The 19900-nt window shown below is 57.7% G+C and overlaps 3 protein-coding genes across 13 annotated transcripts in view; 2 read left to right on the forward strand and 1 right to left on the reverse strand.

The window, feature by feature from the left end:
- The window catches only part of Samd11 (sterile alpha motif domain containing 11), an 18782-nt gene extending 17512 nt beyond the window's left edge, over nucleotides 1-1270 (forward strand). For all 7 annotated transcript variants that reach the window (XM_071617214.1, XM_071617215.1, XM_071617210.1 and 4 more), the window contains 3 exons: nucleotides 126-250; nucleotides 473-583; nucleotides 673-1270. In XM_071617214.1, the coding sequence (XP_071473315.1) occupies nucleotides 126-250; nucleotides 473-583; nucleotides 673-918 (482 nt within the window). In that variant the 3' untranslated portion in view covers nucleotides 919-1270. The remainder of the gene's footprint in view (nucleotides 1-125; nucleotides 251-472; nucleotides 584-672) is intronic.
- On the reverse strand, nucleotides 1052-13377 carry Noc2l (NOC2 like nucleolar associated transcriptional repressor). Of its 2 annotated transcripts, XM_027947729.2 has the most exons (19): nucleotides 13285-13377; nucleotides 13014-13175; nucleotides 11711-11885; nucleotides 11502-11627; nucleotides 10578-10695; nucleotides 10410-10500; nucleotides 9013-9091; nucleotides 8769-8879; nucleotides 8140-8253; nucleotides 7269-7457; nucleotides 6959-7098; nucleotides 6243-6354; nucleotides 4596-4709; nucleotides 4187-4288; nucleotides 2973-3116; nucleotides 2740-2853; nucleotides 2048-2183; nucleotides 1694-1786; nucleotides 1052-1437 (listed from the first exon to the last, which is right to left on the reverse strand). In XM_027947729.2, exons 1-19 carry the CDS (start codon nucleotides 13308-13310, stop codon nucleotides 1331-1333), a joined length of 2253 nt encoding a protein of 750 aa, XP_027803530.1. In that variant the 5' UTR covers nucleotides 13311-13377; the 3' UTR covers nucleotides 1052-1330. The 2 variants fall into 2 exon arrangements, with proteins under 2 accessions (XP_027803530.1, XP_071473317.1); XM_071617216.1 differs by lacking the exon at nucleotides 2740-2853.
- On the forward strand, nucleotides 13171-19736 carry Klhl17 (kelch like family member 17). Of its 4 annotated transcripts, none has more exons than XM_027947726.2 (12): nucleotides 13171-14440; nucleotides 15172-15431; nucleotides 15515-15636; nucleotides 15743-15964; nucleotides 16399-16515; nucleotides 16614-16959; nucleotides 17199-17343; nucleotides 17428-17595; nucleotides 18028-18116; nucleotides 18208-18281; nucleotides 18461-18642; nucleotides 18831-19736. In XM_027947726.2, exons 1-12 carry the CDS (start codon nucleotides 14334-14336, stop codon nucleotides 19057-19059), a joined length of 2061 nt encoding a protein of 686 aa, XP_027803527.2. In that variant the 5' UTR covers nucleotides 13171-14333; the 3' UTR covers nucleotides 19060-19736. The 4 variants fall into 4 exon arrangements, with proteins under 4 accessions (XP_027803527.2, XP_027803528.2, XP_071473319.1 ...); XM_027947727.2 differs by having other exon boundaries at nucleotides 16746-16959; XM_071617218.1 differs by lacking the exon at nucleotides 18831-19736 and having other exon boundaries at nucleotides 18208-18268; nucleotides 18461-18550.
- Nucleotides 19737-19900: the final 164 nt, after the last annotated feature.

Here is a 19900-nt window from a genome sequence, read left to right on the forward strand (position 1 = left end):
CAGGCAGAAAAACCTTAAGTCACGGATTGCATGTCTCTAAGCAACTAAGGCAAGCAAAGGTCAGCAGACCGGTGGGGATATGGGATGGGAGGGACAAAGCCCTAGTGACACCCACTCACACCTAGGCACCGTGGGGGGACTCTTCACTGACGGGGAGGCGGCCACATCCCCTGAGGACGTCAGCAAGTGGACTGTGGATGATGTCTGCAGCTTCATTGGGGGCCTGTCTGGCTGTAGAGAGTATGCTCCGGTGAGGCAGAGCTGTCCTGGGCGCACAGCGGGCCCGTCACTTGCCCTCCTCTCCCTTCCCTACACCCCTCAGCCCCACCTGCTCCTGCTGGCCCCTGCCCAAAGCAAAAGGGGCCTTCATTTGACCACTCCCTGAAAGCTACACAAGCTGCTTACTCTCCCTGGCTGCTCTCTGGGCCTTTGCTGGGCGGGACTGATAGGCCTGACCCTATCCCTGCTCTAGGTGTTCAGAGAACAAGGAATTGATGGGGAGACCTTGCCCCTGCTGACAGAGGAGCACCTGCTGACGACTATGGGGCTGAAGCTGGGGCCTGCCCTCAAGATCCGGGCTCAGGTAAGCATGGACAGTGGGCAGAGGGCATAAAGGCTCTTTGAAATCACCCAATGTCCTTGGCAGGCACCCATCCAGGCTTTTCTTTATAGGTGGCCAAGCGCCTGGGCCGAGTTTTCTACATGGCCAGCTTCCCTGTGGCTCTGCCGCTGCAGCCGCCAACCCTGCAGGCTCCTGAACAGGAGCTTACCTCCAGAGAGCAGCCCCTGTCCCCACCAACAGCCAACTCCCCCTATGGGGGGAGCCATCCACCCACTAGCCGAGCCTCACCCAAGCCAGAGAATGGAACAGCAGCAATGCTCCCAGGGGCCCCAGATGCCACCCAGTCTCTGTGTTGAGTTGGCCAGCAGGCTGCCCACAGTCCCAGCACAGGATGCAGTGGTCCCTCCCCCACAGCTTTCTCCCTTTCAGTTTTGGATGCAAAAACACCAAGAATTTTTAAAAGGAAAAAAATGACTTAAAAGGACTGAATGAGTTTTCAAAGACTTTCTGGGAGTGAATGCAGAGGTCCACAGACAAACCAAAGACAAAGGAGTAGAGGAACCAGGGAGCCACCTCTCTGGAGCAGGCTGCTGTGACCTGGCAGCAGGACCAGCCTCCTGCATAGGGCTGGCTCTTGCTGCCCAGGTCAGCACAGCTCTTGGTTCATCTGGTCTGTCGTGCTGTGACAATAAAGCCCTGTCCACTGTCTACTGCCCTCCTGCTGCACAGACACTGGCCTCAGGGCCTTTGGGGCACTGCAGGAGACCCTTAGTCCTCCTCCGAGAGCTGCAGATCCTCTAGCTCATCCTGGGGCCCCTGGGCCAGCTGCCACAGCTCACCAGGGTCCAGCCCCGCCTCTGCGTCTGGGCCTCCATCTGCAAGGAGAGAAAAGGCTACATAAATTCTGCTTATCAGGAGGAAGCCAGTCTTGGAGGTTAATCATCACTAATTAATCACAGCATTAATTAATTTATTGGTGCACTATAAGCTGGCTGCTAGAGCCCATGAGAACAGAGCAGCTGGCTGGGCACCCCAGGGAGGAGTGGGCCGGGCTTGGCGTTGCCCTCCCATGGCTCTGTTGCCAGATGGGATTAAGGACCAGATAGATCCCTTGCCCCAAGAACCACTCACCTTCTGAGTTGCTGCTATCCTCCTCATCCTGGTAGTCGTTGTCATCTTCTTCCGCTTTGAGCCCCTGCCGAGTTCTCAGGGACCCAGGTGTTTCTGTGAACCGAGAAGAGTCCATGATGAGCCCCCCACCCAGCGACCACCAGCAGAGGTCCACAGGAGGGTAAGCCGCAAGCAAGAGGACCACCCTTCTCTCCACTTGGAGGTGGAAGATCAAACAGAATAGTTAGTAGTAGGGATGCTTAGCAATCAGCACAGAAAACACTGAGGTGGGGACCCCTCTGGCTGTGAGGTCCCATAGCCATCCACACCCTCCCCATCTCCAGGAGCACATGCTACAGCAGGGGCAGCCCCCACCTCTCTCCCAAAAGTCTGTGGTCTCCTCATCCTCAGTACTGTCCAGGTCAAAGAGGTCTTTAAATTCCTTCCTGTCCTCATCCTTCCTGTCCTCTATCTTCCGCCGTTTGATCTCTGGGAAGTTCAGATCTTCTAGCTGGAATAATCAGAACCAGAGGAGTAGGTAGGCATGGACACGGGGTTCAGAGAGGCCAACACTATTTCCCTCGTAAACCTCCAGCAGCCCTCAGGAGCACCCTGCCTGGCCACTTGCTACTTGGCAACCTTTCTGCTCCCACATCCGTAGCATCCCTCCCAGGACAGCCAGCACCTTGGTGGCATGCTACTCCAAGAAGCAGTCTCTCAAGTCACCCCAACTCATAGCCACAGCCATGCCCAGGGTCAAAAGCTAAAGCCCTTCTTGCCTCTTCTACCTGCCTTCCTGGGGTCCACAGGCTGGCTTGTGTGACAAGTATGTGTAGCCACTCCATTCCCCCCAAGGCCCCTACCCTTGGGAGATGCCTGGTTGTGACAACTCCTGACACCACCCCATAGGATCACCACCTCCTCAAACAGCCATAGTCCTCTCATGCCCCACCCACACCACCACCAAAGTCATCCCCATCAAATCTCTGCCTGGTCCTAAAAGTCATGCCAATGTGCAAGATCTGAATCTAGCTGACCCACCCACTCCCTTGGCACCCCAGATGTACCCGCTCTTTGCCACTGATCTCCAGCTGTATCTCGCGGTCCCTCAGCTTCCGCCAGTGGCTATAGTACCTGGTGAGTGGGGTCCCCTCTTCTCGGGCCTGCTTCTCCCAAGCATCCTAGGGGTGGGGCAGTTCAGAGTCATGTCCCACTATGGGCAAACCTCAAACCCAGCCATTCCCTGACGAGTGCCCTCAAGCAGCACCACCCCCACTCCAGATACCAGTTCCCTACTGACCACTGCAAGCTGGTCAGAGACACCAAAAGAGACCCTCTGGCGGTGACTGCGGATGTGCTCTGCATTCTCCTGCACCTTTTCCAACAACTGGCGCATCTGCCGGCAGTAGTTGGCCACCTTGCACTCCCGGAGGAAGGACTTGAGCTGCAGAAGTGGGGGGTCAGTCAACCCAGCAGGCAGACAGGCTACCCTGCACCCCAAAGGAAGTCCAGGGCCCATCAAAACCTCATGGCGACTCCAGGGAGGTCCAGAGCCCACGTGCACACAAGTGGACAGTGGGCCACAGATGAAATCAGGCTGCTCTCCAGCCTGCCCATCTCTGTAAATAAAGCTCTTCTGGCAACAGCTGCACTCATTCCCTCACATGCAATGGGCTTTCTGTGGCTGCTTCTGTACTGTGGCCAAAGGCCAGTAGCCAAACTGAGAAACCATGCGACCATAAATCCAAGAACACTTATTGAAAATATCTGTTTACCCCTACTCTAGTCCCCTATCCCTGAGACCTTTGAATCCAGCAGCAGAAGCTTCCTGACTGCCAGGCACTCCTATCTGGGACCCAGGCCACTGCCAAGTGCCAAAGGACAGCAAGTGACTATGCATGTGCGCACAACTATATGACTGCAGCCTTGCACGCGCGCGCACACACACACACACAACCTGTCTGGATGGGCCTCAGATGCAGCTCAGTTGTGAGCAGCAGCACTGACCCTCCCCCATGAGAGGTACAGGCCTGAGACAGGGAACAGCAGGCAGAGAGCCATACTCTCATGGGAGAAGCAGAGAGAAACCCCCACCCCAGCCCCAGGACCACACAGGAAATCAGTCAGGGACCAGCCCACCCCAGTGTAAAGACTTCTGCAGGCGGCTGGTCTGGTCCCTGGAAGGCTTAGACAGCCTTTCAATGGACCAACATGTTGCTAGGATCCTTGGTGAGCCATCCAGACCTGTCCCAACCTCCTGAGTGACTGATAATCTCCTACACCCCCATGACCAGTACCACACATTGTGGTCCAAGGGGTCCAGCTGCAAGGCGGTGCCTGTGTGGAGACTATAAAGGATCAGGCTCTGCTACTAGCCCTGTGAAGCTGGGACAAAGACACCTCCTTTCAGTCCCTGTGTACAAAGGGCACTGTGTCCATTAAAAGATAATCGAAGTCCATCATAAAGCAAGCCCCCAGGGAATTTGGGGAGGGAGCCAACCATTGGGTACACACCTGTAAGACAGCAGGCAGTGCCAATTCAGGGAAGGCAATACTGTGGGCCTGGCCCTGCAGGTACTCCAGCATGAGGTCATACAGCTGCTCCACTAGGCCATCCTGAGGCAGCAGGGAAGGACCAAGCTCATCAGGGGGTGGGGCCCAGATGCTCAGAGTCCTCCAACTCAGGCTGATGAGTCTGCTCCAGGTCCAGGGTGGGGGCCACAAGGAAGTGTCCACAGCCTCCCAGCCACACTCAGGCTCATGGGGGCTGGAACTATGAATCCACTGGTCTCCAACCCACGGAACCCAAACACCATAGGATGGCAGGACCCTCGCATCCACCTCAATGCCCTCTGAGGTCCTGCTGTGACCTCAATGCAGCACAGCCCTAGGCCCATCTACAGAGACTTAGAGGGCAACTCACCCGGTATGCTTTTTCCTGCAAGTTGACATTCGATAGTTTCAGGACTACAGAGAAGTTGATGGGCCTGGAGCTCATGCGGCCGGGTCGTTTGTTGAAGTCCACCTGCTGGAAAACCTACCCCAGCCCATCCCAGTGCTCAGACCTTAGCTCATAAGCCCCATCAAGGTAAGGGGTGAACAGCCAGAAAGCAGCACACCCCAAAGCCTGCAGACCCCTCCAAACTCTGTTTGCTTTCCAGAGATCTAGCCCCCTTTGCCTCCTCAGTGGATAGGGCAGGACCAGGAGCACTGGCCCTCCCTCAAAGTCAGGGAGGCCATAAAGACCAGTTTCAGAAGGCCAAGAAGGTGCCCTCTGTAAAGAGCCCTGCCACTTAACCTACCCTTCCCAACATGCAGCACCGAGGCCTGGGCCTGGCACAGCTTCAACCAGTGTTACAAGGCCAAAGCAACAACAGAAGGACAGAGCACAAGAAGATGGGAGTCTTGGGAGGGTCTGGCAGCTTACCACACCCTCCATACACTACAGGCTGTGCACCCAATCCTTCCCAAAAAGGGGAGGGAGTGGGCACTGAGCCTGGCCTCTTGGCCTTGATATTCCTCCTCAATTCCTGAGACTCACACCCAAGGCAGGGGAGCCCAGGGTACATGCAGGAGCCTGGAGGGGGAAAGGGGCACAGAATGGAAGCCATGGAGAGAGACCTCATGCACTAGGCCAGGACGCTGTGCGGCTGAGCTGGGCTCCAGATAAAGATTGATCCCAGCAATAAACAATAAAGTAGTTCCTTCTGGGAGGAGGCCTGACTCCCAAACGGAACTGCTCTCAACATCCCTTCCTGCCCTCACATCAGGGGATAGTAGGCCCAGATGCCCTGCTCACTTCAGCCTCTGTGATCTGCCTTCTCAACCTACAACTGGGCATGGGAGGCCCCACAAGGTGCAGCTACAATAAACCAAGGCAGGGTCAGTGTTTGAGCACTGTCCAGGATGAAGGAGAAAAAGAAACCATGCCACAGCAGTGGAAGAGACTGGGGAGACACCTAGAGCCAGTTGGCAGGGTAGGAGGCCCTCAGTGAGGTGCCAAGGTAGAGAGGCCACAGCAGGGGCAGTTAGGAATCACACCTGGCTGTCACAGGGAAACAGATGTGGCTTCCACAACAGCTTCACAAAGCACAAACAGCAACCTGCCTCAGTGGAAGGGAATGGGAACAGGCATGGGTTCCCTTTCCTTGTGACCTGGAGACAGCAAGTCTTTGAACATCCTGTGGGCTAAGGCCTAACCTGACACTAACCTGCCTCCCTCAGAGCAGCACTGGTGCTCAAGTGCACAGAGTGGTCTAGGTAGGGCCTTGGAAGCTCTGAAACCACAAACCTGGGTTTGAAGCCCAGCTCTCCTGCCCGCTGCAGCCCTGAGCAAATATCTCTGTGGCCAGAGTCTGTTCCCTGACTGCAAACCCACTGTCCTCAGGCTCAACCCTCAGAGCCTAAGTGACTGACACTCACAACCAGCTTAGGAGGTAAAGTGCTGAGCAGAGTAATGTGCTCCTTGAACCCATGCAAAGCTCAGGGAAGTGATGTGGACCTCACAGCAGACTCAGGGGCAGGCAGGAGAACTGAAGTACCCTGACCCAAGATTGCAGAACCCACTCACCTCAAGGATAAAAGGCAGCACTGGGATGAAGGTGCCGGTGCTCTCTGACAGCAGTGTTAAGGCACGCACACAGTGCATGCGCAGGGGGTAGAAGCGGGCAGTGGGGACCAGCCTGGGAGGGGCAAGGCAGGAAGGGGCAGAGGCTGGTTAAGTCATCACTCAACACCAGTTTTGGCTACCCACTGCCTCTGAACCCCCAGGAGGGCCTTCCTGTCACTCCAGCAGGTGAGGAGTCACAATGCCCACAGGAAGTAGCATCACATTCCCCCAAACAGAACAGGGTACCACAAAACACTTTGAACTTGGTACTGGTCTAAGCATCTGCTCCCTTGCTCAGCGATGGGACCGGAGGACACCCATGCAGCATTCATATCCACTACACTTTAACACGGGTGGGGGCTGTTCATTCCTGGCTCCCTTCTTCCCCATTCCCTGCTTTCAGGGTTCCCTCCCTCCACCCGCCCTCCTAGTCTAATCGCCAAAGCTCAAGAGGATGCTTTTCAGGACAAAGATGCCCCCTCCTGGTCAGACTGGCACAAAGCACCTCACAAGAAACCAAAAAGGCCTTCGCACTGTTGCTGGGCCTATTCAGCCCTCAGAGCACAGAGCACTCTGCAGCGAACTTGACTGCAAGCAGCCCTGCCCAACAGGGATGGCCAAGACCCAAAGACCCTGGACACAAGATTACTGGCCAAAAACTTGCCCGATGAACTCACTTGATGCAGCCAATGACCACCTGCGAGAGGGGATAGAGCAGAGGCTGGAGGGCTTCGCTGGAGCCAAGGGTACTCAAGACGCGGCACCACAAGTAGAGGCAGTGGATATACTGCCAGTTGTACACCGACTGGTACGTGTCCTGGTCAGAGCAGAGTTTGCCTGAGTGTCAGCACCCAGGACAGTAGCCAAGTGTGCCCCCTCCCGTGTGCCCACCCATCACATCCACCAAGGTGCTAGGCCTGGATTCAAGGAGGCCCCCAGGCCCTCTGCTGGTCAGGCTCCCAAGTCTGGAGGGATGGCTGTGTGCACCTTTTTGCCCATAGTCATGGCACTGCGCAGGTGGATGGCGAGCTGGCGGATATAGAGGAAGGCGTGCTGGTAGGAGATGCTGGGATCCAGGGCAAGCAGCTCAGTCAATGTCCGTTGCATGAAGCTGATGAGGGGCAGAGTGCCTGGAGAGGTGAACTTGCAGTTCCTCACATATGTGATATACATTTGCTGCCAGAGAGACTCCAGTCAGAGGCACCCCAAAACCCACTACCTGGCTCCAAGCCATCTGCCAACACCTAGACATTTCTCTTGGAGCTGCTGCCTCAAGCAGGAACTACAGCCAAGCCAATGGCTGCAGACCCCCTTGCACAGACCCCCAACTCCTCAGGATTCTGATGCTGCTCAGCCCCATGCATATGCCCAAGCGTATGCTTGCCAGACTTACACAGTCTAAGGTATGCAGAGGGACCCTGCAGGGAAGGTGTGTGGTGAGGGGTGGGGAGTGAGTTAAGTCCTGCTGCACGCTGGGCCAGTTATGAGGGTTTCAGAGGGTCCCTGCACACAGATGGGCACCCCCTAGGCCTGGAGTTGGACAGCAGGGTTTGGATGCTGGCTGTGACCTCAGACCTATTCTATTCTTTCTGTAGAAAGTTCTCATCCACTAACAAGATGTTCCCCCTTGGGGACGGTTATCTGAAGCAGAGTCGAGGTAGAGCCCAGAAGGCTGAGGGTTCCCGTGTCTGTCAGCACTCCTACATTCTTGGTGAGGAATGGGATCTAAGGACCTTAGTCTGCCCTGAGCCATGATGCCAGGGCCCAGCTAAGGGCACTGACCACAAAGGCAGCCTGTTAGACCCTCAGGCTGATTCCCAAGACAGAACCTAATGGACAGATTCAGGGCCCACACTACCTTCAGGACAGGGCTCAGGAAGATGTCCTTCTTATGCCGGCAGACTCTAATGAGGACCAGGAAAGCCAGCACCCGCAAAGACTCCTCACCCGTGCTCCATAGAACCACCATTCTCTGAAAAGGGAAGATGTCACTGTCTGCCCCAGCCTTCTTACCCAGGAACCCCTAGAGCCAGCACATGCCTCCCCTCCCTAAGCCAAGCCAGAGGCTCCTGTGTTACTGCTGGGAGACAGCCCTTCCCAAAACACATCAGGAGAAGCTGGTAGCAAAATAGTAAGAGGCACCAAAACACAGAACACAGTATGTCATGCCCTGTAGAGGCAAGACCGTGACAACTTGCCTTTACCATTACGTGTGCATGAGAATGTATAATGACTCCAGCTCTCAAAACCTGTTAGGACACAGATGCCTGAGTGCAACCTGTTCTCACATCACCGAGTTATGCTGGCCTGCCTGGGTCGGGGGATGCCCTAGATGAGGTACCCAGGTGGAGGAGGGCTGGAAAGGAGCTGGCCAGAAGCCAGTGTAGGTGCAGGTGACACTTCTGCCCTGAACAGGAATGGGATGTATTTGTGGGGTGGCTGTGTGCACCACCAGCCACACCAACAGAGCATGATGGGCCTGCTCACCTTGAGCAACATGCGACACTGCTTGGGGAAGGTTAGGTAGTAAGGCACAAGGCTGCTGATGTGCTGCAGGACAGCCGCTGACACGGTAGCTTCTGCCAGAGAGGTCACCAGCTAGGGAAGCAGAAGGGGGCTGTGAGGCACTATCTTACTGAGTCTGAGGCACAAAAAACACTGGACCACCCAATATGGCAAGGGCCCTGACTGTGATCTGGGCTTCCATGCTCCTTCCCCACAGGAACAGCACCTGCATGACTGCACTTAGGTATGCCTTGATGTCCACGCGGAGTCTCCCCCAGAGCGCACTGCTGGACGGCTGCAGCATCCTGCAGAAACCAAACGCATCCCCATTCCTGCAGCTTAGACTCAAGGCTGCCTCAGTGAGTCTCAGACCATACCTTGCCCTGAGCAGACTTCCCACCTCTCTCCACAAAAGCTGAGGGGCTTTGTGCAGCTGACAGACACAGCTGCCCACCCCCCAGTAAAGCAGCACCAGCCCTTCCCACAGACCACCCACCCAGCCAAAGCAGAGCGACTGCCCTCTGAAATACTGAGTCCTATTCTTCCCAGAAGGGCCCAGCCCCAGTTGCATTCCTCATACATCAGCCTCCTCTGGGTTCCCTTGGCCCTGTCACACCACAACCCCCAGCAGCACTCAGGAACTTTGGGCCTAACCAGGCACCACTCACTGGTGCAGACTGGTGGCTCTGGCCCCGACGCACTGGGAAGAAGACCCAACCATGCACATTCACAAACATTTTTCCTAAAACTCTGGACCCTTAAATCTTCTGGACTGAACATCTGACAACAAAAGCCGGTTCCTGTAAGTTTCTCGATGTTCACAGAAATCGGCTAAACACACCAAGGACCAAGGGCAGGGCCCTGAGAGTTTTCCATTCAGCTCCCTTTTGGCATCTCAGTCAGCATCTATTGCTGCTCCCCAAGGTCCAGTTGCATGGACCACTTGTCTTGTTGCCTGCTCATCTCACTGCTTTGTCCTCCACCCTCCTCGCCTGACCTCTTCGGTCTGAACTGCCTACACACACGTGAACACTCTCATGCACTAGTGAAGGTACTCCTCATCCCCTCATGATGCTGACAGCCCAGTGAAGCCTTTCTGCTTTCTTTCAAAGGTGTCCTGACAGAAGTTGGATTTCCAAGCCCTGGGAAAATCTAAGATTAAAACCAAGCACACGCTGGGCACAGTGGTGCACGCCTGTAATCCCAGCGTCTCAGTAGGTGAAGGCAAGAGGATCATAAGTTCAAAGCCAACCTGAGCAATAGTAGGGCGTTAGGCAACTCAGTGAGACCCTGTCTCTAAATAAAATATAAAAATAAGGCTGGGGATGTGGCTCAGTGGTTAAGCACCCGAGTTCAACACCGAATACCAAAAAAAAAAAAAAAAAAACAACAAGCACACACCATGCTCTCAAGAAATCCTCAGCATAGAATTTCTTTTCTGGAAGAAAAAGGCAAGGAGTGGGGCCACCCCCACTGGCAAGAGTACATCCCCCAAAGGCCTCTTTTGCTCTTCCTTCTCAGGAGCCCCCAAAGTCTGCCATGCCTCTGTCCTAGGTGGGCCAAGGCCCTGGGGACAGTGTCCTCTCTTGCAGAGCAGAGCTCTGATCACCCTATTTCTCTCACCTGCTGGTATCCTTTGGGGCCTTTCCAAACAGCAGCTTATGTAGGTATCCAAAGAGATCTCTGATGCAGAAGGTGACCAGAGCGTTGAACACTGTGAGGAAGGGACACAGATGTCACTCACAGGAGAGCAAGTAAGCCAGCCTGACCCGCCCTGTAGACCCTGCTCACCAGTGCTGTCTGTAACCTGAAACCTGCAGGCCTCAACACCTTCCTGGTCTCCTTGGGTGGTAGCAACAGCTGCTCTGAATGCCTGCACCACTTCATGGAACAGCTTGGGAGTGAGGTGCTGAAGGAGCAAGAGACCAATAACTCTGGGGGAGCAGGAGGTTGCACAAGGCAGAGCAAGAGATAACTGTCTCCAAGAACCTGCTCCTGAGAGAAAAGAGACCCTTCCCCACAACCTCAGAAATAGGGCAGAGGTAGGGGCGGGGCCACTAAGCCGTGTTCTGGCAACTAAAATGGAGACAAGTCTATAATCCTCCCGGAAAGGGAATGAGCCCAGCTCAGGAGCCCCAGGGGAAAAGGCTGAGAGTCCTGAGTTGGAGGAGCAAGCTTGCTGTCTCACCAGCCATGTGATGATGCTGCACCATGCTGTTGTACTTCCCACCTCCAGAACTGTGAGCCAAGTAAACACCTTTTCTTTCTTTCTTCCTCTCTCCCTCCCTCCTTCCCTTCCCTCCCCTTGCTCTTTCTTTCTTTCTTTTTTTCCTAGTGCTGGGGGATTGAACCCAGAGTCCATACATGCTAGGCAGGCACTCTATGACTGAGCTACATTCCTAGGACTAAATATCTTTCCTTTACGAACTATCTGTTGGCATCCCACTATAAAGCAAGAGAAACTACACCAAGACACACCTAACAGATACACCCACAATGGCTTTACTTCAGGGAGCAGAGCCCCTGAGAGAAAAGCTGAACTATGACTGAAGAATCCCAACCAGGGCATCCTAGCACTCTACACATGTGGACATTGTGTGCTGCTCAGAGAAGGGCTCTTCCCACCTGTACAGCCATGAGCACCTCAATGAGACAAGGGAGAGACTCCTGCCTGTGGTGGGGTCCAGCTGCTCAGACCACACTCCTTCTTCTCACCTTTGCAGACTGCTTCCATTTCTCCACCATGGCAAGGGTCACGGGAACAGACTCATTCTTCTTCCGCTGAGGTCCTCCAGGGACTCTGTCCCCATCCTCTCCTCCGTCTTCTTCTTCGCTTGCTTCCTACACCAGACACAGAAGAGTCATGGTGGAGGAGGGTGTAGAAGCCACAGGTGCCCTGCTGGACAGGTCTGTGCTGTCCTCACCTCCAGTGCACCTGGCAAGGAGTGAAACTGCTCCTCTTCCTCCTCAGAGCTGTCTGAGTCACTAAAGTTGAGCAGGCTCTGGTCATTGTCTTGCAGGAACTTGTAGAATTCTGGATCTTTTTCCTTCAGACGAGAGAGCTGGTCCTTGTGCTCAGAGGCACTGCCTTTATGCCCACTGAGAAGGCAGGAGTCAGTAAGCCAGTGAAAAACCAGCAGGGGGTTGGCTTCTTGTCCACACAGCCACTTGTGGGCCTCCTCAGAGAGGCCACAGGGTTATTCTGCTCCCTGCACAGCAGCCATCAACAACAAGCAGGAGGTTTCCCACAATGTTAAGCTTTCAGAAAACACAACTCTCTTCTGGACTCCTGTACCCAGAAGCCTCTCCCCATTGTTTTAACCTCTAGCACACAGACACTCAACCTGTGCTCTCCCCAGACTTGCTGTGCTGGCACCATGCTCTGCTGCAGTCCCCACAAAAGACCTGTCCCTAGAACTCATCAACAACATCTTCAAAACCACCAAAGTCTCCTTGCAAACCACCACATCTCTCAACTCTCAATCACCATAATGGCCTCTCCATTCCCACCCTTGTCACCTATGATCCTTTTTGGCACAGAAACCGGAGCGACCTTTTCCCTTTTTTAAAAAACATGTCACATGATGTTGCTTCACAGCTCTCGCTCTGAGGAAACTTCCCATTTTACTGGGTGATCTAACCTGATTCCTCATCACCCACCCTTCTGGGTGCATCTTCAACTACTTTCCCACTTCTCCTGCCAGTCACCCCTTCCTCATGGGTTCCCACTTCAAGACCTTCTCAGTTCCTGCTGTACTGTCCACACAGCCTACCCCTTCGGGCTGTCACTCAAAACTCAGGTGGTCGCCCTCCCAAGTTTGGCCACTTGGTATCCGCTCTGTTACTGTAGTGAGGACACTCGAGACTGACTCCAGGGCTCCTCAAGCGCTAGGTAAGCGCTCTTCTTCTGAGCTACATCCCCAACCCTTTCTGTTTTGAGACAGGGTACTGATAAACTGCCCAGGCTGGCCTCAAACTTGGGCTCTCCTGCCTCTGCCTTCCCAGTGGCTGGGTCTGCAGGCATGAGCCGGCCCGGCTCTCCGCTCAACGCTCCCTCCGGCCCCTCGCGTGGTTCCTTACCGGCCCCTGCGCGCTACAGGACCGCGCTTCGGTCCGCCCCACACCGAACTCTCCCGGGTCAGAAACGCAACTCTGCGTCACCCGCCAGCGCCCGCCCCTCCCGGAGGAAGGCTGGCCCAGCAAGCCACCCAGGCGGCGCCGGCTTACCGGGCCGCGGGGCCCCTGCCGGGCTCCCGACGCCGCGCAGCTCCACGTCCGCTTGCCTCCCGCTCCCGCGTCGCCGCCTCCGGGGCGCCCTCGGACTCCGACTCTGACTCAGAGTCGAAGCCTGAGGCCAGGAATTCGTCCACCGTCAGCTCCGCCAGGCGCCTGCGGGTCACCGAGGGTCACAAGGCGCCAGCCCACTAGCCCCAGCCTTCGAAAGGGGTGAGGACAGCCCGGAGCCCAGGCTCCCGCAAGGAATACCGCAGAGACTTACCTCCTGCGGCTCCTGGCCTCCGCCATGACGCCGAGCCCGCCGCGTGCGCCGCACTTCCGGTCCCAGAAAGCCGTGCGCTACCGCACTACCTCCGGGTCGGCCCCGCCCCCGGCCGAGCCCCGCCCTGTCGCTGGCTCTGCGATTCTCGACTGCGTAGCCGGTGGCTTCCAGGCGGGAGGGCGCGTTCGCACCCTCATGGCCTCAGGTGGGTTCTGGCACGGGTCTGGCATTCATTCGCCCAACGCGGGCCGGGCCAGGTCAGAGCTCTGCGTCCTTCTCCGTGACACGCTGAAATAACAACTCCCACCTGGGGAATCGAGGCCCTGTCCGCGGCCCACCCGTGCGTGTGCCGGGCTCTGACAACAGACAAAACGTACGACAGTGGAGACTTCTGTACTAAGAACCCACAAACCAATGACAAGCCAAGGGTCTAGTGGAGAAAACAATGAAAACAGAAACGGCCGGGATCCAGATAGACAGTCTGACAGGAATCAGAGCGTGCTGGGGGGCGGGACTGGCTTCGCCTGATGCGAGGTCGGAGCAAGAGCCCTGTGTCTATCTCGCTGGACGGTCAGCAGCACCATCCACATTCCGTGCAGCGAGGTCCCACGGAAAACGCACCCGAGTGTCTGGCCGGGGCGCCCGGGGCTGGGCGGAGAGGATGCATTCCTCCTTCCAGGCTGCGGGGTCCGCGGGCCTGGACGGCTGGACCAAACGGCCAGCGCACGGCCCAAGGCTTGACCCACCACAGCACAACCGGCAGGTGGCTGGCCATCTGGGACCCGGAGCTTGTCCGCCTGGGGCAGTACGCGGGGCCCGAGGGCTACGAGAGGAATCGATCCGGTGGCGCGACGCCGGGCTGACCCGTGTCCAACGCGGATCCTCGAAGCCTCCTCGGAGCGCGAGAGATGGGGCGGGCGGCGCCGAGAAACAGCGTCTGCAGCCGGGGAGGCGCGCGACGCTGAGGGGCCACCGCTGCCGAGCATCCTTCCAGCAGTCGCGCTCGCTCGTCCTGCGCGCTTCGCGGCGGCAGTTCGGTGGCTGAGCTGATGCAGCCGCGCGGCGAGCGCCCGGCCGGCAGGACGCAGAGCCCGGAGCACGGCAGCCCGGGGCCCGGGCCCGAGGCGCCGCCGCCGCCGCAGCCGCAGCCGCCGGCGTGAGTAGGGCGGAAAGCGGGCGGCGCCGAGGACCGACGGACTCGGGAGGACGGCGTCGCCCGAGAGGCTGCCGCAGCCCTGGGCCGTGTGAAGTCCGAGCCCCTCGGTCCTTCGGCCACAGCAGCGGTTCTGGGAAGTCCTGAGTGCTGCGGGGGGGCCAGGGGTGCTGACCCCTGGAAAGAGAGGCCCTAAGCCCCTTGCCTGCCCTTGAATCCCTCCACAACGGGAGGTCCACCTGCTGTAAGGGGGGCCAAGGGGTCTGCTTTAAAGCAGGCATTGGCCGGTTCCCTGCGTACACCTCCCACATTCCCAGTACTGCTGAGGGATGGGAAGGGTGGCTGGCAAGGCAGGAGCCCATTCCTTAGAAGGGTAGAGGATACCTGTCTCTCAAGGAGAACAAGAGATGGGTGAACTTAGTAGCTGAGAAGGGAGGTGGGCAGAGGAAGCTGGACAGTCAGGGCAGCAGTGTCCGGATGGCCCCCCAGGGGGAGTAGGCTTAGAAGAGAGTCTGGTCTGGCTCCAGGGTAGCTCCCTGTACAGGAGGGGAGGTCTTGCTCCAGGCGGGCAGCATTACTAGGTGGGCCTTGATGCAGACGTTATGGCCACTGGACTGCTGGACAGATGGCTGACTTGGCTGCCCTGGCCATACCCAGAAGTCTGGTGGCACAGAGGAGGTGGGTGAGCAGCCCCCCTACAGGGCTAACCCTGACCTGGCCCTGCCCACCTGCAGCCCAGAGGCAGAGCGAGCGCGGCCCAGGCAGGCCCGGCCCGCAGCCCCCATGGAAGGTGCCATGCAGCTACTGAGCCGCGAGGGCCACAGTGTGGCCCACAACTCCAAGCGGCACTACCATGATGCCTTCGTAGCCATGAGCCGAATGCGGCAGCGTGGCCTCCTGTGTGACATCGTCCTGCATGTGGCCGCCAAGGAGATCCGTGCACACAAGGTGGTGCTGGCCTCCTGTAGCCCCTACTTCCACGCCATGTTCACAAGCAAGTACCACAGTCTGGGTGGCACTTGGGGGCTCTCTGCAGCTCTCCCGGGACAGGTACCAGCCTGACTACTGTCCCCACAGATGAGATGAGTGAGAGCCGCCAGACTCATGTGACACTGCATGACATTGACCCTCAGGCCTTGGACCAACTGGTGCAGTTTGCGTACACCGCTGAGATTGTAGTAGGCGAGGGCAACGTACAGGTGAGGCAGTGTGCCTCCTGCCAGGTCTCCCCATGCCCTGGCCCCTCACAGGCCTCTCCCCAAACCCTGGGCACCTCCCACCAGACCCCATCTCCATGTTCCACAGACGCTGCTCCCAGCTGCCAGCCTGCTGCAGCTGAACGGCGTCCGGGATGCCTGCTGCAAGTTCCTGCTGAGTCAGCTGGACCCCTCCAACTGCCTGGGCATCCGGGGCTTTGCCGATACGCACTCGTGCAGTGACCTGCTCAAGGCAGCACACAGGTATGTGCTGCAGCACTTTGTGGACGTGGCCAAGACCGAGGAGTTCATGCTGTTGCCGCTGAAGCAGGTAACCTGCCCACAGGGCCCAACCCACACCCTGCCCCTTCCCACCCCAGCACCCTCCTTCACCCCTTGCTCTTTGTTCCCCAGGCCTCGTTCCCAGCTTCTGACCCATGCCCACCCTGTGACCTGTCGCCTGGGCACCCCCAACCCTGTTCCCATCTCCTGGCTCTACCCAGGTCTTTGCCTTGGACTCTTCATCTCATCTCATCCTTAACAGCCTCTGCTCCTAAACCCCAGTCCTGGTTCCATGTCCCCAAGACTATTTGGGATCTAGGCCCCCAGGAACCAATCCACAGCTCCTGACCCTGCTGGGCCCCTTCCTGTAGAAACACTGACCCCACCACCACCTCCAGACCCTCCCTCCCAGGTACCTTCAGGGGGCTCCCTGGACTCGCAGGACCCTCCCCAGATCTCATGCCTGAGGACCCCTATCCCCAGGTGCTGGAATTGGTCTCTAGTGACAGCCTGAATGTACCTTCAGAAGAAGATGTCTACCGTGCTGTCCTGAGCTGGGTCAAACATGACGTGGACACTCGGAGGCAGCACGTTCCAAGAGTAAGGCCAGGCCTCGGGACCCCTGGTGGTGTTGGGGAGGGACCATGGTGGCTGAAGCCTAGGTGTGCCTCATGGAGTCCCTGGCCTCTCCCGTTCAGGGACACCATGGGGGCAGTGCAGGCATCTGTCTCAAGAACCCATCGTACAGGTGGTACAGGCATCTGAGCCAGGGTCTCAGCCCTGGGGCAAGTGTGCCTGAGGGTCCCCTGACCCTGGCACTCCTGCCCCAGCTGATGAAGTGTGTGCGGCTGCCCTTGCTGAGCCGCGACTTCCTGCTGGGCCACGTGGATGCTGAGAGCCTGGTGAGGCATCACCCTGACTGCAAGGATCTGCTCATTGAGGCCCTCAAGTTCCACCTGCTGCCCGAGCAGAGAGGTGTACTGGGTACCAGCCGCACACGGCCCCGGCGCTGTGAGGGTGCCGGCCCTGTGCTCTTTGCCGTGGGTATGCCCATCCGGCCCCTTCCTCTGACACCCCTGCCCTGGCCATACCCAACACAAGCCCAGCCCACCACATTGGTCAGGTCTTGACCTGCTCCCTCCTCCTCCATCCAGGGTCTCCCCAGGCCCTGTGGAGTGTGACCCACCCCCAGAGTCCCAACACTCTTGCTCTCAGGCTATGCTAGACTCCCACTGGTTACTCCCAGTGCCTCTCCTCCTATCCTGTCACCTCCCCTTTCCTAGGTGGCGGGAGTCTTTTTGCCATCCATGGGGACTGTGAAGCATATGACACTCGAACTGACCGCTGGCACGTAGTAGCTTCCATGTCCACACGCCGGGCCCGAGTGGGAGTGGCTGCTGTAGGAAACCGGCTGTATGCTGTGGGCGGGTAAGCATAGAGGCCAGGCTTGGGCCCGGGGCTTGGCACATGCCTGCTAGGCCTTCCTTGACCAGTAGTGGACCCCTCTCCTAGCTATGATGGGACCTCAGACCTGGCTACTGTGGAATCGTATGACCCTGTGACCAACACATGGCAACCTGAGGTGTCCATGGGCACGAGGCGCAGCTGCCTGGGTGTAGCTGCCCTGCATGGGCTCCTGTACGCAGCTGGCGGCTACGATGGGGCCTCCTGTCTCAACAGGTAGTAGCTGGGGTTGAGGCCCCCATGACCCTGCAGGGTGGCTCGGCAGCAGGAGGTGAGGCTGTACCAAGTTGTGTCTGATGGGGGATGATGGCAAGGGTACTGCCTGCCCAGGCCACCAGGGTCCCCAAAGCCTCTTTACCTCAGGCCAAGCAGTTCTTAGGCCTGGTCTCTCCCCATCCCTTTTCCTTCCTGGGGTCCTCTCCTCCAGTCTAGGGCTGGGCCCAAAGGGGACACTTGCCCAGGAATACCCAACCAGGCAGCAACCCATGCCCACCCCGCAGGTCCTGCTGTTGGCTATGGTAGGACTTGAGTCAGAGTCTTCGTGGTGGCCTCCTTGGGATTTCAGCTGTTCCATGGGGGAGGGCAGGTCCTAGGGCTGGACAGCCTTTCTGTTGTGGCTACGGGTCAGCAGCAGTCTGGTGCCCACAGCGCTGAACGCTATGACCCCCTGACGGGAACATGGACATCCATCGCTGCCATGAGCACCCGGAGGCGATATGTGCGCGTGGCCACACTCGGTGGGTGAAAGGGCCTGCTTCCTGTGGTGCCCACCCTCCTACCTGCACCCCCCCACCCAGCAGGAGCACCAGGGTATATTGCCTTCCGCAGATGGGAACCTGTACGCTGTGGGTGGATATGACAGCTCTTCACACCTGGCCACTGTGGAGAAGTATGAGCCCCAGGTGCATAGTGCACCCCATGGCAGTCCCCCAGCCCACTGCTGCCTGGGGGTTCCACCCTCAGGCCAGCCATTCATATCCAGCCTATCTCACAGATATCCTGCCTGGGTTAGGGTTTGCTTAGGGGGATGGGTGGGGTGCCCTTGTTGTGTCAGCCTTCAGCTCAGGCCTCACCACCACAGGTGAATGCATGGACCCCGGTGGCCTCCATGCTGAGCCGGCGCAGCTCTGCAGGTGTGGCGGTGCTGGAGGGCGCCCTGTATGTGGCCGGGGGCAATGATGGCACCAGCTGCCTCAACTCAGTGGAGAGATACAGCCCCAAGGCCGGCGCCTGGGAGAGCGTGGCACCCATGAACATTCGCAGGTTTGCAGACCAGGTTGGGCCGTTCTAGCCAATGCAGTAGATCAGCTCCACTGTCTCCACTCCACTGGGGACACCCAGCCCCCCCCCCTCCCGTGGCCCCGCCCCTGGCTCCTCCAGTGGATCTGCCCCCCCCCAGTGGCTCCTCCTGTGGTCCCACCCACACAACTCATTTGGCTGCCTATCCCCAGGAGCACACATGACCTGGTGGCCATGGACGGCTGGCTGTATGCTGTGGGCGGCAACGATGGCAGCTCCAGCCTCAACTCCATCGAGAAGTACAACCCAAGGACCAACAAGTGGGTAGCTGCCTCCTGCATGTTCACACGGCGCAGCAGTGTGGGCGTGGCCGTGCTGGAGCTGCTCAACTTTCCGCCACCGTCCTCGCCCACGCTGTCTGTGTCTTCCACCAGCCTCTGACACACAGCACCGACCACAGAGAGGCCCCGCGGCCTCCCACATGCCTTAAGCCCCTCGGGTCGACCCCAGCACCTCCCTCTCCTCAGCCATGTGTCAGGGGCTGGACGTGGCCCCACCAGAGACGTCCTGCACCGTCTCTCCACGTCTCTGCTCACTCCTTGTTCCTCTATGTGTGTGTGCTGTTCATTATTTATTAACTCATTATTTATTGATGGATGAGCACCGCTGCAGTTACCAATTCATATGTTTACTCTCAAAGCGTGGGCACTTGTGTGCACAGGGGACCAAGTTTCCCTGCGAGTGTCCTCCACCCAGTTCCTTGTTCCAGGCAGTGAGGGGTGATAGGGTGGCCACTCGCTGCAGGGAGGTCAGTGGCCCAATGGTACTTTATAGACCCTGGGTCAGGAGCAGCATAATAACCAGAGTTGGTGGAGCCAGAGCAGGGCAGGGATTTTTAAGCAGGTGCAGACAGGTAGTCTGAACTTTGCACACTGTCCTTACCTGGCCCAGCCAGGGCTGTCCCCAGGAAGGGCACGAAGCAGGCTCCCTTCCTGCATCCTGTGTCTGCAGTGTGGTGTCTTTTCTGGATCTCACATGGGGCTGGGGCACATGCACTCAGACCCTACTCAGCAATATGAGCCATCTTGAACAATAAACATGTTTTTTGGGCTCCCTGAGCCAGAGACTAAGCGTCCATCTCTGGCCCCTTTTAGCTCTTCTGCCTTGTGGAGGTGCAGCACAGCCTGGGGTCCTGTCTGGGCTCCAGTGTGAGGTTCTGTGGACAAGTGTGCAGCATGGCTGAAAGGGAGCATTAGTGCCTGGGGACGGCAAGGTGGCACTT

The sequence above is a fragment of the Marmota flaviventris genome, chromosome 10 (genome assembly GCF_047511675.1).
Source record: "Marmota flaviventris isolate mMarFla1 chromosome 10, mMarFla1.hap1, whole genome shotgun sequence".
Classification (NCBI taxonomy): Eukaryota; Metazoa; Chordata; class Mammalia; order Rodentia; family Sciuridae; genus Marmota; species Marmota flaviventris.